The sequence below is a fragment of the Ursus arctos genome, unplaced genomic scaffold (genome assembly GCF_023065955.2).
Source record: "Ursus arctos isolate Adak ecotype North America unplaced genomic scaffold, UrsArc2.0 scaffold_19, whole genome shotgun sequence".
In the NCBI taxonomy this organism is placed as follows: Eukaryota; Metazoa; Chordata; class Mammalia; order Carnivora; family Ursidae; genus Ursus; species Ursus arctos.
Genome location: NW_026622863.1, coordinates 57,134,437 through 57,154,228, shown reverse-complemented (window position 1 = coordinate 57,154,228; position 19,792 = coordinate 57,134,437). Strand labels below are relative to the sequence as shown.

General features: G+C 49.5%; 1 protein-coding gene across 1 annotated transcript; it reads right to left on the bottom strand.

The window, feature by feature from the left end:
- Positions 1–10,813: 10,813 nt before the first annotated feature.
- On the bottom strand, positions 10,814–18,434 carry KLK5 (kallikrein related peptidase 5). The gene is made up of 6 exons (XM_026488274.4): positions 18,339–18,434; positions 17,989–18,073; positions 15,907–16,171; positions 14,858–15,114; positions 14,598–14,731; positions 10,814–11,427 (listed from the first exon to the last, which is right to left on the bottom strand). Exons 2-6 carry the CDS (start codon positions 18,059–18,061, stop codon positions 11,272–11,274), a joined length of 885 nt encoding a protein of 294 aa, XP_026344059.1. The 5' UTR covers positions 18,062–18,073; positions 18,339–18,434; the 3' UTR covers positions 10,814–11,271.
- Positions 18,435–19,792: the final 1,358 nt, after the last annotated feature.

Sequence of the window (19,792 nt, the reverse complement as noted above, 5' to 3'; positions counted from 1 at the left end):
GCTACAAAAAACAGACTTTCTCTGACTTATTCAGTGCTATGATCTGGAAACCTACAACAGTGCTCAGAACAGAGTAGGTGCTCAGTGTTTGTTGAAGGAATGAATGAATGTCCAGGGGAGAAAGGAGAGCAGCTCCAGGTAAGGTGGTGGCAATTAAGATGGAGAAGAAATCAGCTACTGCGATTCAACTAGACGCATGTCTGGCGTCCCCTCAACACTTGTATTATGAACATTTTCAAACACATAGCAAAGTCAGAAGAGATTTGCAGCATACCCATATACCTCATACTTACATTCCACCATTCACAATTTGCTATATTTGCTTTATCACATGTCTGTTGATCTTCCATTCATCCATCCATCCATCCATCCATCCATCTGTCCATCCATCTGTCCATCCATCCATCCGTCCATCCGTCCGTCCGTCCGTCCGTCCGTCCATCCGTCCATCCGTCCATCCATCCATTCATCTATCCATCCATCCTTTTGTCCATCCATTCATCCATCCATCCATCCGTCCGTCCATCCGTCCATCCATCCATCCATCCATCCATCCATCCATCCATCCCTCCATCCATCCATTCATCTATCCATCCATCCTTTTGTCCATCCATCCATCCATCCATCCATCCGTCCGTCCGTCCATCCATCCATCTGTCCATCCGTCCATCCATCCGTCCGTCCATCCGTCCATCCGTCCATCCATCCATCCATCCATCCATCCATCCATCCATCCATTCATCTATCCATCCATCCTTCTGTCCATCCATCCATCCATCCATCCATCCATCCATCCATCTGCCCATCCATCTATCCATCTTATTTTTGATGCATTTCATAGTAGGTCACAGACATCAGACACTTCATCCTAAACTCTCAAACACATGTGTCATGTACTACAACTCAATATTTCTTTTCTAAGGTAAAATTCACATACACTGAAATGCACAAAATGTAAGCGGTACTTTTCAGTGAGTTTTGACCAACACACACACACACACACACACACACACACACACACACACCAAACCCCTCACTGAGCGCAGAACATCCACTATCACTGAGCAAGTTTCTTCATATCAGTTCTGTCCATCCTCCACCCCAAGTGGCAAGCAGGGTTCTGATTTCTCTCCACCATAGAGTAGCTTTGCTTGTTCTGGAATTTCCCATAAATGGAGGTGTAAGTGTGTACTCTTTGTGTAAGACTCCTTTCATCTTGCATTCCCTCATATAGCAGCAATTCGTTCCTAGTGATTGCTGGGGCATATCCCACTGTTTGAGTACGCCACGGTTTATCCTTTCTCCTGTTGATGGTGTGACACCTGGACTGCTTCCAGTTTGGGGCTATTACAAATAAAGCCGCTGTGAACATTTGTGTAAAAGTCTTTGTGTGGGCACATGCTTTCTTTTCTCCTGGAGGGGTACCTACCAGGGGGTCTGGTAGGCACAGGGTAGATCATGTATTGTAAGAAGCCTCCTGAGCTTTCTCCAAAGTGCTTATACCATTTTACACCACCACCAACAACGTGTGGAAGTTCAGGTTGCTCTACGTCTCATCCGCTACATTCAGGAGTTCAGGGTGGGGGGGATTTAAAAAATTGTTTTATCCGGGGCGCCTGGGTGGCGCAGTCATAAGTGTCTGCCTTTGGTTCAGGGCATGATCCCGGCGTTCTGGGATCGAGCCCCACATCAGGCTCCTCTGCTAGGAGCCTGCGTCTTCCTCTCCCACTCCCCCTGCTGTGTTCCCTCTCTCACTGGCTGACTCAATGTCAAAAAAATAAATAAAATCTTTTAAAAAAATTGTTTTATCCAATCTGATGGGTGTGTACAAGTGTCTCATTGCAGTTTGAAGTTGCATGTCTCTTGTGACCAAAGACGTTGAGCATCTTTTCATGTGCTCGTTGGCCGTTTGTATATCTTCGGTTATAAAGTAGTAGATCTGTGTTTAATTTCTTCCTCTCAAGAAAAGGGTTCTTGAGATATTCTAATACCTTTATCCGACTTACACAGAAGATCAACCTTCCCATGTGTTGTAGTTTCCTAGGGCTGCTGTGACAATGTTCCCCAGACCGTGGGGCTTAAAACAGCAGAAATGTATTCTCTTACAGTTCTGGAGACCAGAAGTCCAAGATCAAGGGGTTGGCAGAGCCGTGCTCCCTCTGGGACTCTGGGTAGGGTCTTTCCTCGCCTCTTCCAGCTTCTGACAATGGCTGTCAGTCCTTGGTATTCCTTGGCTTGCAGCTGCATCACCCCAATCTCTGCCTCTGTCTTCACATGACCTTCTCCCCTGTGCGTAGGTCTTCACGTCGTCTTCCCTCTTCTTATAAAGACACCGGTCACATTGTTTTAAGAGTCCACCCTACTCCAGTATGACCTCATGTTAACTAATTACATCGGCAATGACCCTATTTCCCAAATAAGGTTACACTCCGAAGTCCCAGAGATCAGAACCTCAGCATACCTTTTTGGGGGGCACAATTTAACCCAGAACACTATGGATTCAGTAGTCTGCCCTCTGATTTATGCCCAGGATCCACCTCGGAAACGGAGGTGCCTTCTGAAAGCAGTAGAACGTTTCTTTCAGCCCCAACTCTGCAGCAGGCACTATGCGTGAGGTGCACTTGTGACCTCAGTGTGACAGGTGAGAAGTGTGACCTGTCCATGGCTCAGACAGATCCAGTCATTTGCCCAAAGTTCCAAAATTAAGCTGCCTGGGAACAGGCACCCAGGGTTGTGGGACTCCAGGGCCACAGCTTTCCAGGATCGGGTGTTCAACAGGCCTCAAGGTGGCGCCCTAGAGCAAGTGGTGGATTCTCCCACCTCGGGTTTAAAATTCCTTCTTCCTGGGTGCTTAGGGGCGCACCTCAAACTCAAAAGTGCACATGAATCACCAGCGGATCTTGTTAAGATGCAACTCCTGATTCGGTTGGTCCGGGGGTGGGGTGGGAGCAAGAATTTACACTTTCTAACAAGCACAATGGCTCTCTCTGCACCTGTCCGGGCTGCTCAAGGAACTCCAGGACAAGAGTAATAAGCGTCCTAATAATCACAGAAGCTACTATTTTTACAGGCCCATTCTGTGCCAGGCTCTTTGCCCTTGGTTTTACGTGCATTCTCCCCTTTAATGCTCAGAATTGGAAACACACACAGATTTGAACCCAGCCTGTCTGTTCTTTAGTACAGGAGGGACATTCTCTGGGGTGGGGTTGGGGGGATGGACCTCAGACCAGGGCCTGAGGGAAGGGAGCTGGGGGCTCTAGAGGTCTAGCTGCAAAGCCCAGGCGTGGGTTGGGGGCACTTAGGCATCTGGAAGTTGGGGGAGAGTGAGATTGAGGGTCAATAAGGAAACTTGGGATTTCCCAACTGTTCCCTTAAAACTGCCAGGGCGGGAATCTTCCTTCCTTTCTGTCTGTCTGTCTGTCCCTCTCTTCCTGTCTGTCTTACTGAGTCCCTCTCTCCATCTCCCTTAGGTCTTCCTTCAGAACCTTTCTCTATGGTTCTCTCTTACTCTCCCTCTTTCTAAAGCTCCCCAAACCTCCCTCTGTTTCCGAGTCTCTGTACATCTGAACTTATCTTTAAATCTCTTTTGCTCTCTTTCTGTAAAGTTCAGTCTCTCCTCTTCCCCTTCCCCACCCACTCCTTTCTTCCCTCTCCTCAGCCCCTCCCTCTCTCACCACTGCCATAGTCAAGGCTCCCCGGCTTTGGCCCAGTGCCCCTGTGTTTGCTTCTGTTGGCTGGAGCGCAGTATGGTTTCGGGCACAGGCTCAGGCCTCCTACTCCCTTGGTTCATATCCCGGCTCCCACATGTACCAGCTGCAGAAATTGAGCCAAATTCCCCCAACCTGGCAGCCCCTCAGCTTCCTGATTTGTTGAGGGCCTCCCTCCTGAGGTTGCTGTCATAACTGGGAGAGATGAGACATGCAATGAATGCAGTGAGGTGTCAGGCACTCAATAAATGGTTGCTGTTGTCATCATTATCATTATTATGATTACTAATAAAAGGTAACCCACAGCCAGCCTCTTTGTAGCCAACAATTAGATGCTTATCTGGTGTGTGGAATGCATGGGGAAGAGCCTCCCACTGACAAAACTGGGGCCACTCCCTGACCTCGGTTTTTAGCCAGGATCAACCACCCCAAGAGCGAGGGCACCGGGTGGAGGACACACCAACTTTCCAAGACACACCTGATGACAGTTTGGGACAGAGTCACAGCCTCTCTGAGGTCCTGAGCCAATTCTGTGCATTGCAGGGGAGCATGGAATCAAGCAAGAATCAGTCATAGTTGGGTTAGATTAAATGTCTGATTTAACAATTCAGGGATAGAGAATAATATCAGAAGGTGGCCACAGTGAGCTGGGACACACAAAACAGACACGGCTTTCCTACCCCCGCAGAGCGGCTCAGCCTCTAGACACTGTCTATACAAGGTGTGGCTTGACAATTTAACAAGCTTATTTTTTACTCCCTTTAGACCTTAGGTGCAGAGGTTCAATGTCAAATGCATCATTATCATCACCAGTTTGTACAAAATCTTCCTTTTCTCCCTCCCCACTCCTTTCCTCCCTCTGTCCCTCCCTTCCTTCCTTTCTTCCTTCTCTTCCCTCTCCCCACCCTCCTTCAGTCTTACAAAATGCATTGTGTGGTTCTTACAGCCTGTAATTTTAATTTATGTAATTGGGGTTGGATTATATATCTCATTCTATTCTAATTCACTTTTCAAACAGCACTGTTTTGAAGACCCAACCAGTGTTCCCAAGAGAAGGACCCAAGCTGTGTTCACACATCTGCCCCATTGCATTGAACTCCATGATGGGCATCCACATATTTAGTCAACAGTCCCCCTAAGGATGGACACATGGTGGCTGCCAACTCCCAGCTACCACAAAGAACACTGCAAGGCACATCCCTGTACGTGTCCCCTTGTGCGTGTGGAAGAATTTCTTTGGGATATGTACCCAGGAGAGAAATTGGGTGTATATGTATTTAATTTAATGAAATAGTGCCAAATCATTCCTCAGAACTGGAGGCCCCACACTAACCCCAGTAGTACTTGAACATTCAGGGATGCCAGTACCTCCCTGACAGCACTAGACATTACCCATCCTCATTTTCTTCAGCCTAATTAGTGTAAAGTGGTATCTCACTGTTGTTGAAATTTACGTTTCTCTGACAATGAACCGAGTTTGAACATCCCCTCATATGCATGTCAGTTTTTGGATTCTGCTTCTGCAAATTGCCTGTTCATACCCTTTACCCATTTTCCTGTAAGGGTACCCATCCTTTTTCTTATTAATTTGCAGGTGCTTCCTCCATATTATAGGTCTAAGTCCTTTGTACATTATGAATATTACAAATAACTTCTCCTATGCTGATAAATGTCTTAACGATCCATTTTACTCTCCTTTTAATTTTGACAATCAAACTAATGAATGTTCTGTTCTATGATCTGTGCTTTTGAAGTCTTAAGAAGTTGTTCTCTGTCTTGGAGATTTGAAGATAATCTCTTTGGTTTTCTTCTGTTGGCTTCATAAGTGTATCTTTCGCATCTGGAGTCCACCTTTGTGTATGGTGTTAGATAGAAATCTAGGTATATTTTTGTCCACACAGGGAGTCAGTTTTCCTGACACCATTTACTAAGTTTACCGTCTTCCTCCCATTAATTTGGGTTGCTATTATACCATATTTTATAACTCCCCATATATTAAATAATATTATATTGAGTTCTGAACTCGCTCTTCTGTCTCACTGAGCCATTCATCTGTTCTTGCGCTAATACTACACTTTTAAAAAATACATTATTTTGTGTTGCAGCCTGTCTTAATATCTGGTGGGGCGAGAAGCTTATTTCTTGCATCACCACCGGCCTGTTCTCCTCACCACTTACATCAGCATGCAGGAAATACACTGGTCCTCTCCACCCTTACCAGGAGCCATTTGCCGACATCTGTTTCCTCCTGGTTCTCGAGCCAGCCTTCATACTGAAAAAAGCACATCTTCATCCAAGAAGAGAAAGCCAAACCTGCCCAGTAAAATCTGCACAGTGTTTTAGCTCGGTTGTCGTTCCTAGAAACTTCATTTCTCCGTATCAGCATCCCTAAAACCAACTAGAGTAGCCCAGATGCTGGAGGTTTTGTTGTGTTTCATGCCCGGATGTTCGGAGTGTGTGCCCGGAGCAGGGACTTCAGCAAGTCACCAAGCGTGTGGGCTTCTTTTTGCTTCTTGCAGACCCATCCTTATCCTGTGGCTTTTATCCTTATAGTGCAAAGCGGCTGGTTCACTTCCAGGCACCCCCATTCCAGGTGGGAAGAGAGGAAGGTCCAAACACAACGCCCACCCTTTTATCGGCAAAACAGAAACTTCCCAGGGAAACCCAGCCACTAGGTTTCAGCTTACATCTTATGGTTAGAGCTGGATCACATGGCCACCCACAAGGAGGGTGAACATCTTTATCCAGGTTACGTGCCACCCTGAGCAATAGTTGGGTTTGTGTGGTAATCAACAACTACATCTCAATTTTGCCCAGGCTGCCCTGTGCTGAGTCAGACAAGATCACAACACGTCAACACATCTATCTCTGCCCCTGGCCCACACACCTCCCTTCTGATCTCCTGCTCACCCTTGAGCCTAAACCTGACCCAGGATACTTCCAGGCTCTGACAACAGGAGGAAGAAGCATGGGGATTGGGGGGATTGGGGGAAGGGCAGTGTCAAGCACACTGCTTCTCCTAAATTTTCACCATAGCTCTGGGAGATATTAGATCGGCATATTGCCTTTAAAACTGTTGAAGAAACTAGAAATTCCCAAATGCCCATTTTTGGTAAAAATGGGTAAATAAATTGGAGTACATTACACAAAAGTATACAGTGCAGTAATGAGAAGGGGACGTTTACAACTACAGACAAAAATCTGGAGGAAGTACACAAACAAAAGACTGAGCAAAGCAAGTCAAACACAAGGTAATGCACCATGTGATTTTATTTATACACGTTTATTATGTTTCCATAAATCTATATAAATAAATTTACATTTATTCATACAGAGTTTATAAGTGGGCAAAACCAAAGGATGGTGATAAAAGTCTGGAAAGTCACTACACTTGGCAGGGGGCAGTGGTGACTGCAGGGGGTCCCCCTAGAAGATCTTCTGGGGAGCTTGTCATATCCTGCTGCCCCATTTGGGTGCTGGTTACAAGAGTGTCTTCTGCTTAGTGAAAATTCATTGAGTTTATAATACTTAGGATAAGGGCACATTTCTGTTTGTACATTATTCTTCACAGAAAAGTTAATTTAAAATGTTGCTAAAAGGATGCCTATCACAGACACCCTTGGCTGTTCACCCACCACCCATTTTTCTCCTCTTCTTCCATAAGAGAATCTTCATTTTATTCAGGGAGCAGCCCCTTTCCTCAAGCCAACACTACTCAGGGGACTTTCTGATCTCAGTCTCGGAAAATGAACTCTGATTGGTGCAAATCAGCCATGTTAATCCATTTCCCCTGGCCCGTGATTGGTTTAGGAAAGGACATGTGACCCAAATTCTGACCAATAAGAATGAAGGGAATTCTGCCGGGGCCATTTCTGGAAAAGTGTCATCTTTGTCTAAAAGATACTCACTACAGTCGTTGATCTCAAGGATGATGAACCCACACGAAGGAGAACCAAGAGAAGCAAAGAGAAGTGGAACTGGAGACCTGACATCCCTTGCCTGGGCCTGTCCTTACCTATATTTCTTGGTATGCATTTAAGACAGTATGAATTTTCTCTTGTTGCCAAAAGCAGACCGACTAACAGCATCATTTTGGAAAATATATTCAAGATCGCCCCTTAGCTAGCATTCTGCTCTATTCTAGACGTTCCCCCTACTATTCTGACTTTGAACCATCTCTGTCACCTGCCATCATGTCAGTATTATTTGCCCCTGTTTTGCACCACACCACGCATCTTGTACTTGCTTACAGAGAGTGGTTGAAGCTGGGCTAAGTCCACGTCTGTCACAGCACACTGGATATTAATCTTAGATTGGTGACTACTAAGAATAAGAGATGAATCATTGGCAAGGTCAATGGCCCCAACCCCAGCACCCCAATCTTTGTAGAATGTCCCCCCAAATTGTTGTGAGGAGTTGTAAATGCCTGAGCACAAGGGAGATAATTATGATGAGTATCATTATATCAATATAATTAGTATCTTCTTCCTTCACACCATTGACTGTCTACTCAACAGCCGGTTCTCACCCCCCTTCCTTCTGGACAGAGACTGCACCTCACAATAGAGACTGAAAAAGCCAGAAAAACAATTTTTTCCAACTTCTCTTGCAGCAATGGGCATTAGGACTCTCTCCCATTGAGACCCAAAGAGAAGTCTGCAGAGGCGGGTGTGTGTGGTGTGTGTGTGTGTGTGTGTGTGTGTGAAAGAGAGAGAGAGAGGGAGATGGGAGTTGGGGGGGGGAATTCTAGAGAAGAGCTATGTCTCCTTGTGAAGAGAGCTCTGCTAGGAGAAGCTGTCATTCCTGCCTTTTGTCATGGTTGTGTGAGGCTGTGATGGCTGGAACTGTGGCAGCCATTTTATATCCAAGAGGTTAGAAGCCTGAAGAAAAAAATCGGACATATTTTCTTCCCCTTGCTAAAATGTAAGCTAAAGTAAGGCAGAGATTTTAAAATCTGTTATGTTAATTACTCTATCCCAAGTGACTAGAATATTATCTGACTTAGTATATCTTCATAGAGTGCATGAATGATTGCAGAGGATGCTAGAGAAGAAAGATGGAAAGAACCTGGACCTCCAGTGACATCATTTAAGACATTACACTGACCATGTAACTGTCCTCACTCTAAGTTTCTTGTTATGTGAAATACTAAACGTCCTCATTATGCAAGTCACTTTTAATTTGGTGTTTTGTTGCTGATAATATTCCCTAATGTAATTCCTTTTCTAGAATGTTCCATCTCTGGGGCATCTGGCTGGCTCAGTTAGTAGAGCATGCGACTCTTGATCTCAGGGTTGTCACTTCAAACCGCACCTTGGGCCTAGAGCTTACTTAAAAAGCAAATGTTCCATTTCCAAGATATTCTCTGGAGTGAATTTCTGTGTCCACTCCTGACCACCAGGAGTACATGATCTCAGGGGTTGAGTCCACATGTGAAGATCATTACATTGCAATCCTCCCATTTTATGGATGGAAAAACTGAGGTCCAGGAAGAGGATGAGTGTTTAAGAGGTACCTGAGTCCTGTTTCATTGACTCCCGTGCCACAGCCTTCTTAGGGCCACTGCCCTTCCCACTGCTGCTGGTGAAGGGGTGATGAGTGGGGGGAAGGATTCACAGTGTACTATGTGGCCCTGCCCTCCTTGGCCAAGCTGATTAGACCCAGAGTCAGCCCTTAACCCACAGGCAGCCAATCAGGACTGAAGAACTGCCAGGAATTGGAGCTAGTTATCGGGGGGGGGGGGGTGCTGTTGTAGGCCACATGCCCCCCAAATCTGAGGAAGAAATAGAGGATGTCCCTTGGAGAAAATGAGAAGAGGGAGACATGAAAGAAAGATCACTGCAGGAAAGCAAGTGAGAGATCCCACAGGCAGCTAGCTGCTTCTGGGCTGACATCTGACTGCCCCAAGTCTTGGATATTCTTTTGATAACCGACCTCCCTTTTCTCCTCTGGCCAATAAGCAGCTCCGCTGTGTCCTCCGCCAACAGGCAAATGATCTTACACAGCAATCAGATCATGTTGCCATCTGGCTTAAAAACCTCCAATGGCTTTCCAATCTCTTAGGGAAAACCAAGAGGTTCCAGGTACATAGGTCTTTCGGTTCCTGGAAAAGGCCCAGCCTTTCCCCATATCAGAGCCTTTGCCTTGTACTTCTGTCTGGAACACTGAGCCCCCAGAAGTTCACTGGGCTGGCCACTTGTCATTCTGTAGGTCTCAGCTCAAATGCCACCTCCTCCCAGAGGTCCTTGATGTTAGTTTCTGCTGAAACAAATTATCACACTTGGTGTCTTAAAATAACATCAATTTACCCTCTTATTGTTCTGGAGGAGGGAAGTCCCAAATGTTGCCACACCGGGCTAAAATAAAGACATGGACAGGAAGGGCTGAATTCCTTCCGGAGGCTCCGAGGGAGAATCCATTCCTGTGCCTTCTCCAGCTCCTGGAGACCACCTACATTCCTACGTTCATGGCCCCTTCCCTCACCTTCAGAACCGGCTCAGCGGCATCTTCCAATATCTCTCTCATTCTCACTGTCCCTCCCACAACTCCTTTTTTTTAAAAAAAATATTTTATTTATTTGAGAGAGAGACAGACAGACATAGCGACAGAGACCATGAGTGGGGAGAAGAGGGAGAAGCAGACTCCCCACTGAGCAGGGAGCGCAATACGGGGCTCGATCCCAGCACCCTGGGACCATGACCTGAGCTGAAGGCAGACACTTTGGGGACTGAGCCACCCAGGCGCCCCACACCCCAACTCCTTCTTATAAGAACCCTTAAAATCCAGGATCATCTCTCCATCTCGAGATCCTTAATCACACCTGTGAAATCTCACTGCCGTATAAAGCCACATATTCCCAGGTTCCAGGGATTTGGCTGTGGACATCGTGGGGGCGCGGGTGAGGCATTATACAGCCCTCCCACACCCTCCCTGACCATCCAGTATAAATAGGCCCCAACAGTCCCCTTGCCTCCTGCTCTGTGCTCATTTTATTCATATCGTATGTAACCCATTCATCTGCCTCTTTACTGTCGGCCTTCCCCTAGGAGAACAGGAGCTCTGTGAGGCAGGAAATTGTTAAACTTCCTTTCACAAAATACTCACTCGATCAATATTTGTGAAGAAAATGCAAAGCAGCTTGCGTGGATCTCTGTTTCTTGCAAGTGAAAGACCCCCAAAGAGCACACGCGGCAGTGCAGAGGGGAGAAGCGACTTGTTCCTGGCTGCCTGGTCATTCAGGGGGTGGGGAACACCACATACACAGCCCGCTTCTCCTCAGATGCTTTATTTCTGGGACCAAATTTGGGTCAAAGCTGCAGAACAAGGGTAGCCTCTGGGGCTGTGGAAGGAAGCGTGGGGGAAACTGAGGGGCGGCCCACACCTTGGTTCTTCTGGGAAACTGCCTCTAGGACCTGACTGGAAAGACAGGGTCAGCCCAGGGCTGGGGAAGGGGGGGCCCTGATTCCAGGAGTCTTGGGGAGACGCTGGAGAGAGTGTCATGGTCCTTGCAGGAGTGAGGACGGCGGAGGGTGGGGCACACCAGAATGTGGGGTCCTGGGATGCCTCATGAGTTCGACTGGATGGTGTCCTTGATCCACTTAGTGAATTGGCAGAGGTTGGTGTAGACGCCGGGTCTGTTGGGCTGGGCGCAGGGAAAGTCTCCCCAGGACACGAGGCCCTGTAGGGAGCCATTGCAGACCACAGGCCCCCCGGAATCACCCTGTGGAGGAGAAAGGAGCTCAGAGAGGCAGAGATGTGGGGAGGGAGGGAGACACACAGGTGAAGAAGGGCCAGGGCGGCAGGAGTTCCGTTGGTCCTCTCCCCGCAATGCCACCTCTTCTGTGTGTCTCCCTCACTAGGTCTCTGTGTCCCTATTTGTCTTTCTCTCATCCAGCCTTTGAACACCGTATTTCTTCTGCTGACCACACCTGCCATGGCTTCCTTTCCCTTCCTCATTCTTCGCCCACCCTTGCCATCAATCCGTCTTGTGCCTAACACCTCACCTTTGCAGAGAGGCAGCTCTTGGCCCCTGAAGGGTGAGGCTTTCTCACCCTGGGCACGACTGACACTGGGTCTAGATCACTGTTTGCTGTGGCGGCCGTCCTGTGCATTGCAAGCCGTTCACCAACATCCTTGACCTCTATGCATTAGATGCCCGGCACCCCCTTCCTCCCCCAGGCACGGCCGGGACAACCCAAACTATCGCCAGGCACTGTCCTGTGTCCCCCGGGGGCGGGCAGGTTGAGGACTGCTTCCTTGGGGTGCCCGTCCTTATCTCCCCAAACTCCTGCAGCTACCCTTTTATAATAACACTCATCAGTCTTTACCGTCATTTCTTACGTATGTTTATGCAAGATACTAGTATCAGTTATAAAGAAATCCAGAGCCCGACTTCTTTCCCTGTTAGCAGTTTCAAGGCAAAAGAGCCTGCCTGCCCGCACCTCTAAATTTCAACCTTCTTGCCATTTGATTTTTCTCATTATATTTTGTTTAATATCCTGGCAGAGTTTCCTTTGAGAGGCAGTTGGTTAACTGCCCCGAGCTTGGTTCCTCGTCTGTAAAATAGAGCTAATAATAATGACTAAGTGAGGGGCGCCTGGGTGGCTCAGTCGTTAAGCGTCTACCTTCGGCTCAGGGCGTGATCCCAGCGTTCTGGGATCGAGCCCCGCATCGGGCTCCTCCACTAAGAGCCTGCTTCTTCCTCTCCCACTCTCCCTGCTTGTGTCTCTCTCTGTCAAATAAATATATAAAATCTTTAAAAATAATAATAATGATGAAGTGAGTTAATGAGCCGATGGATGTGAACCACAGAAAGCAGGGTCCCGCGTTATTATTATTATAGTATTAGTGTTATTACTTTTTGCTCTGAGTGGCCACACCCTGACCACAGGCTGGTATGAAAAGCTAACTGAGGTCTGCAAAATGAAAAACAAGGGCTAAGCCTGGCTCCCGAAAAGCTAAATGGTTTTAAATGCTGACATTTGAGGGGCACCTGCTGGTTCCGTTGGTGGACCGCCCGACTCTTGAACTCGAGGTCGAGTTTGAGCCCCATGTGGGGGGGAGGGTAGAGATTACTTAAAAATAAAAATCTTTTTGACAAATGCTGACATTTGAATGAGATGTGCTTTCTTCTGATAAAAATCCCTCCGCCCACACCTCTATCCGGATGTGTGTGTTTCCTTATTGCATGGGGACAGGGATGATGTCAGGAAGTTGCTATAATCCTCAGGTTTGTAAAATTTGGGGGGAGGGACCTTTTCCCAGCCATCAGAATGGGACAGGAGTGCTGTCTGAGGCCATAGCTTACTTAGCACTGAAGTGTTCGTCCTGCCAGCAGAGAGAGCCTTAGTTTACATCCTTCTAGAACGCTTGAGGGCCTGAATACAGGGAAGGATCCTGATCCCTGCAACAGTTTAATTTTAATTTCTGTCATCCTTAACAGATAGAGCTTCCATGAGGACATAGAGAAGCTCTGTATTGGGAATCAAGGAATATTTGTTGAACACTGGCCCCCACCCATCTCTCCAGGCTCAACTCTAACTGCATCCACTCCCCCCACTCAGTCCCCCAAACGTTCTGTTTTTTTCTGTCCATTGAGCCAGCCAAACTCCTCCCTGCCTCAGGGCCTTTGCACATGCTTTTCTTTCCTTTAACCTTTGCAAGGCTGGCTCCCTTGCATCATTCAGTCTTCAGTCCCTTTTGAATATTGCCCCTCGTCACTCACTATCATAAAACTATGTTTTATTTTCTGCATGCTTTTTATCATTCCCTGAAATTACCCCGTTTATGCATTTTCTTGACCATTAGGGCTTTAAAAAAATTATTTTTAAAGATTTTATTTATTTATTTGACAGAGAGAGACAGCCAGTGAGAGAGGGAACACAAGCAGGGAGAGTGAGTGGGAGAGGAAGAAGCAGGCTCCCAGCAGAGGAGGCTGACGTGGGGCTCGATCCCAGGTTTCTGGGATCACGCCCTGAGCCGAAGGCAGACGCTTAACAACTGTGCCACCCAGGCGCCCCTAAAATTTTTTTTTATTTTTTATTTTATTTTAAGTAATCTCTACACCCAATGTGGGGCTTGAACTCACAACCCTGAGATCAAGAATGGCACGCTCTTCTGACTGAGCCAGCCAGGCGCCCTGACCATTGGGGTTTTTTACCTTTTTGCCCCTCCAGCCTTTCCAACAAGCTTGCAATCAAGCCTCTTTTTTAATATTCTCTTTTTTCAAATACTTGGCAAAGGTTTTTGTTTTCCTTCCTCAAGACAGTTTACTAGCATTTGTCAGAACACTTTTATACTATAGATTTTGTTGGGACAAGATATTTACCTGCCATCTGCTTGAAATTTGCTAAAATAAATAGACAACACTGTGATATCTATTACATGAAGATTGCCCCCTTAGCTGTGATATCTGTATGCAGTGCACAACCTGCCCAACCATATAAAGCAGACTCGGTCTCTCCCTCTAGACCAGTGCTGTCTAATATGATAGCCAGTAGTCACATGGGGCTCTTGAGTGCTTGAAACATGGCTAGCCCAAATTGAGATATGCTGTCATGTGGTGCACACTGGCTTTCACAGACTTACTATTAAAAAAAAAAAAGAATGTAACATATCTCATTTATAATTGTTTTATATTAACTACATTTTGAAATCATGCTACTTGGAATACATGGGGTTAAATAGAACTTATTATTGAAATGGCTAACTTTACCTGCTTCTTTTTCACTTTTTAAAATGTAGCTACTGGAAAATTTAAAATGACATGTATGACTCACATTATAATTCTCCTGGCCAGGGCTGTGTTCCCAGCCCTTAGCAAGCTTTCAGCTTACACAGTTGGCACTTGGGGTGTATTCGCAGCATGAATGCCGAAGTCCTGAGTCTTACCTGGCAGGAATCTCTGCCCGCCTTGTCGCCGGCGCAGAACATAGTGGAATCTATCTGTCCTGGATAGGCTTTCCTGCACCTGCTGGTACTTAGCACGGTGATGTTCAAGCACTGGAGGACCTTGGGGAATTTAACTGTCAGAAACACACAGAGGGGGCCACCGTGAGCAACGGAGAAGGATGGGGAGGGGTAGTGCTCGGAGGCAGAGAAGGGGGAGAAGGCAGACACGGGTGGGCATCAAGAGGGACCCGGACGCTCACCATGCGGGCTGCTGGTAGTTCCCCAGCCAGAAACCAGGCATCTGGTCCCAGCCGTGGGACAGTGGGGGGAGATGTTGATGGGCTTAACGGCCTGGGTCTCACGGATTTTTCTGTTCAGTTTGATGAGCATGAGGTCATTGGAGTGGCCGGGATGGGAATAGCCAGGATGGGGGATGGATTTGATCCCCTTGAACAACTGCTGTCCAGCTTCATAAATGGGCGACAGGGAATGGTGGCCGAGACGAATTCTGTAAAATCTATAGAAGATGGTGCAGATTACCAGCCACCCCGACCCCTGTGCCCATATGCAGTGCCGAGCATACCCCAAATCCAGTCCCAACCCGGACTCCACCCCATCCCATCCCCAACCCGAATCCTTTCGCCACACAGAAACCACATCTGCATTCCCAGCCCTGATCTAACCACCCCAACCTGAAATCCAACCACCTCCAACCCCCCCATAACTCTCATCCCAACCCCATCCTCAATCCTACATCCATTTCTGCCCCCAGACCTAACCCATCCCCGTGGATCTCCACCCATCTCCAATTCTCCTGATGGCATCTCCGTTCCAGACCATCAGCATAGGCCTGCCCAGCCCCACAGCCAACCCATTCCCATCCCTGACCCTCGCCCTGATTCTTCACCCACCCCCAACCCATCAACACATGCATCCCCAACTCCAAATCCAGCCATCTCCAGTACCATTCGTAAAGCTAATCCCAACGCCATCTTCAACCCCACAGCTATTTCCAATCCTAACACCACCTTCATCTTGCCCTACCTCACCCCAAACTCGAAAGCCACTCTGAATCACATCTCCATTCCCAACCACTCGACATACACACTCCTCACCCCAAATCCACCGCATCTCTAACTCCCACCCCGCTACCACAACCTTCTCCCCAGTCTAACCCCACTCTCCACCCCAACTCCATCCTTGATCTCATCCCAACTGCACCCCTTTCTCATCCGCGCCCCACACTCACCTCCACGCCCCTGCACCCCGCCCCTGCCCTGTCCAGCCCTGCTCTTGGAGCCCCACTCACGGCTTCCAGCAGTGGGCCGCTGTGAGCAGCCACTGCGGGTTCACCAGCACGGCCCCGCAGTAGAGCTGGTTGGGCTGCAGCAACAGTGCCCCCTGCCACGGCTGGGCGTGCAGTTCGCAGTCGGTCCCATTCACGATGCGGCTGCTGCTGCCCTCCTCTGCCCTGGTGTCCTCCTCGGCCCCAGCTCCAGCGTCCCGGGTGCTTCCAGAGGGCCCAGGGTCGGAGGGGTTCTCACAGGAGGTAACATCATTTGCAAGAACAGGCTCTGGGGGCAGAAAACGGGCGGGGCTTGGGATCGGGGCGGAGCTTGGGCTCAGGGGGTGGGTCTTAGATCCAAGAGGTGGGACCCTCCAGAGGTCATCGGACCCCGTAAAGACTCTTATAACGAGGAGGGGTCGGGCCCAGGGCTTTAGGGGCGGAGTCTGGAGTCTAAGGGTAAGACCTGTGAAGAGGGGCAAGGCTTAGAGCTCAAGGAAAGAGTCCGGGATCAGGGGTTTACGGAACTCTGATGCACTTCAGGGTTCCTGGGAGGGGCTAGAGCTCAGTGGGCGGGGCCAAGGAAGGTAAAGTTGGACCATCCCAGGGGCGGAGCCAAGGTTCAGGGGCTGGAGCCTAGGAATGGGCCCGTGACCAGGGCTTTAGTGGTGGGACCTCGGCTCAAGAAGTGGGGTCAGGCCTCAGCGAGTGAGGTCGGGGCCGGAGGGGGCAGTTTGAGAGGCCAGGGTCACGTGGAGAGATCGAGTCTATAAAGAGCCCTGCCTTAGGGCCAGGAGGTAGGGACCGGGTTTTAGGAGGGGTAGACAGGACCGGAAGTGGACCGTGGCCCAAATGGGGAGAGCCATCGAGGTGGGGCCTGGCTTGCGGGGGTGGGGGGTGCACTGCCCAAGGGGACCCTGACTGTGGATAAAGTCTGGAGTAGCAGTGTGGTTGAGAAAAGGCGGGCAGAGTCAGAGCCCCAGGGCGGAGGGAGAGTTGGGGGAACAGAACCAGGAAAGTGCTCAGCTAGAGGGGCCCGGTGGCGGTGTCCACAGAGCAGAACTGATTTTTTGAATTCTCAAACACGAAGGTACCTCCTGAATCCTCCTGGCAATACCTTCCCCCCTACACACAGACGCAGACACCCCACTCCATCGCCAGTCCCCCATAGTCCGTGTACTCGTTCCTATTCTTGCTGATGACCCACAGATGCCAAGCCCTGGCGCACACGCTCCTGGAAACACGGACGCAACTGCCGTCACCGATAAGCACACACGCACAGTCCCGAGCTCTAAGGCACGCACGCAGTGTCTCAGGGACGTGTACGCGTCTGCAGAGACCAGCACCGCTCCTCTGCACACAGGCACGTGGGCACGGTGACAGTATTATGCTCAGTAAGCCCGGGAGAGCACAGCGCATGTGACCTGGCATCATCCGTCTTCGCACAGCCACCGTCTGAGTGACAGCCACCTCAGCACGCCCAATCCCTTAAGGCAGGGACGGAAACTCCACCCACACCGCTGCCCCATCACACAGACAGTCCCCTATAAACACGCAGTCACTGTCACGCGGACATAGAAAACCTCCAGCTGTCGCACAGCCCAGATAGAGCCACGCATAGCCCTGCCCTCGGCCGCAGTCACGCAGCCCCAACCGTTACCTGCAAACACAGTGGCATGTTTGCACCATAACAAGCACTTGTGTTGCATGCAATCTGGTGACACAGGGACAAGAACTCCAGATACCTTCGGTCACGCACGGTCACGCACATGACGTGCATACAATGACCTGCACAGACACACACGATCCTAAGTGCACACACACCCAGTCCCACAATCACACACACAGCCTCCAAGGTAGTGCACCTGTTACAGACAGTCACTTGATGTGGGGACAGGCACCCCCCCCACACACACACAGTGATAGGCACACAGCCACACACAGTCGCCCGGACACGAATACGGACACAGACTCACAGTCACCCTGTCCTGGAGCCGTACCCTATCACAGAGTCTCCCTGGGACAAACACTCCAATGTCCCTCAGACAGTCACCCACAGCCCCACCCACAGTTAGTCGGCAGGCACACAACAGGGGTTCTGGTTACCTGTCACCCCCAGAATCAGGGCTGTGATCAGGGCGCCGACCATCCACGTCCAGGGGTGTCCTGCTGGAACCATGGCCACTGCACCCTGTGGGGAGGACAGAGGGCAGGGAAGCCCGGGTGATTCTGGGGGCCCTTACCCCACCTCCCTTCCTTCCCTGCCCCATTTCCCAGGGCAGAAAGGAACCGCAAGGACACTGCCCCCAACCCAGAGACTACAGATTTCAGAGGAGCAGATATCCGGCGCCCTCCAGTCGGGCAAAGAGAGAGGATCAAGAGAGAGCAGGGGTGCACCGGAGACCAGAGCCAGACGCAGACCCCTCTCCCTCCCTGTCCCCTTCCCCAGGCCTCACCTGCCGAGTCCCCCAGGTAGGGGGTGGGGAACCCGCTCCCCGCTCAGCCACAGACTTCTCAGGCCTGTGCCGTCCTGCAGCCACCTCCTCCTGAGTTATAACCACCCACTGATCCCCGGGGCGCATTCCCAGGGAGTGAGGCGCCCTGCCAGGCCTCAGCAATCACTCCTCCTGCTTCCCCCCACCTCCGCCCCCAGAGCACCCCCCACCCAGTCCCGAAGGCCACTCCCTACTTCCCTGGGTGGGGGGGGATGGGGAAGGGTCTCCGCGGGGCTGGCCCACCCTGCCCTGGACTCCCTTCTATCCAGCCTCGAGCTCACGCTTCTCACCAGCTCTGGGCGCTCTTCTTGGTGCCTGGATTTTTCTTTATTTTCCGTGTTCTTCACTCACTCTGCCTCTCTCCATCCCACTTTGTCATCTTCCCATCTTTGTCTGTTCTCAAACTCTTGCAGGCTTGCATCTCTGTGTTTGCTTCCCTCTGAATCTCTCTGAGTCTATCTCAACGTGAGACGTGCCCACCAAGTGTCTCCTTCGGATCTCTCTCTCCACCTTTTGTCTTGGGAATCCCTGTCTCTCTCCCTGTGTCTCCACGTGTCTCTCTCTCTGTCCCTCCCTCTCTGTTTCTCTGTGTCTCTAACCCTCACCCATTATCTGTGTCTCTTGATTCTCTCTCTCTCTCTCTTTTTAAGATTTTATTTATTTATGTAACAGAGAGACAGCCAGCGAGAGAGGGAACACAAGCAGGGGGAGTGGGAGAGGAAGAAGCAGGCTCTCAGAGGAGGAGCCCGATGTGGGACTCGATCCCCTGAATGCCGGGTTCACGCCCTGAGCCGAAGGCAGACGCTTAACCACTGCGCTAACCAGGCACCCCCCCCCCTCTTTTTAATGCTTCTGAGTGGTGCATACATCAAACATACCTTAGAATTCTGGTCTTAAAAAAAAAAAAAGAATTCTGGTCTTATTTTCCTTTACTTCTCCTCTGCTTTTTTTTTTTTTTTAACCACTTTGAGGTAGAATTGGGGTACGATAAACTGTGCATGTTTAATGTGTAGGATTTGATGAGATTTTTTTTTTAAGATTTTATTTATTTGACAGTGAGAGACACAGCGAGAGAGGGAACACAAGCAGGGGGAGTGGGAGAGGGTGAAGCAGGCTTCCTGCTGAGCAGGGAGCCCGATGCGGGACTTGATCCCAGAACCCTGGGATCATGACCTGAGCCGAAGGCAGACGCTTAACGACTGAGCCACCTGGGCGCCCCAGGTTTTGATGCGTTCTGACACACATCACCACCGACAGCGAGCATATCCATCACTCCCTTTCTGTGTCTGGGATTCTCAGTCTCTGTCTCTATACCTCAGAGTCTCTCTTGTACCTTTCCTTCTCTGTTTACCTCTCTTTCCTCTGTGACTCTATCCTTCTCAGTCTCCCTCTGTTTCTGTCTCTGCATCTGCACC

Bases quoted from the DNA above. Each gene is read 5' to 3' on its own strand.
- KLK5 (XM_026488274.4), bottom strand. From the start codon at position 18,061: ATGGTTCCAGCAGGACACCCCTGGACGTGGATGGTCGGCGCCCTGATC. The intron at 16,172-17,988 runs GTAACCAGAACC...TTCTGCCCCCAG, and splicing joins CCTGATTCTGGGGGTGACAG to AGCCTGTTCTTGCAAATGAT. The intron at 15,115-15,906 runs GTGAGTGGGGCT...CATCTTCTATAG, and splicing joins GCGGCCCACTGCTGGAAGCC to ATTTTACAGAATTCGTCTCG.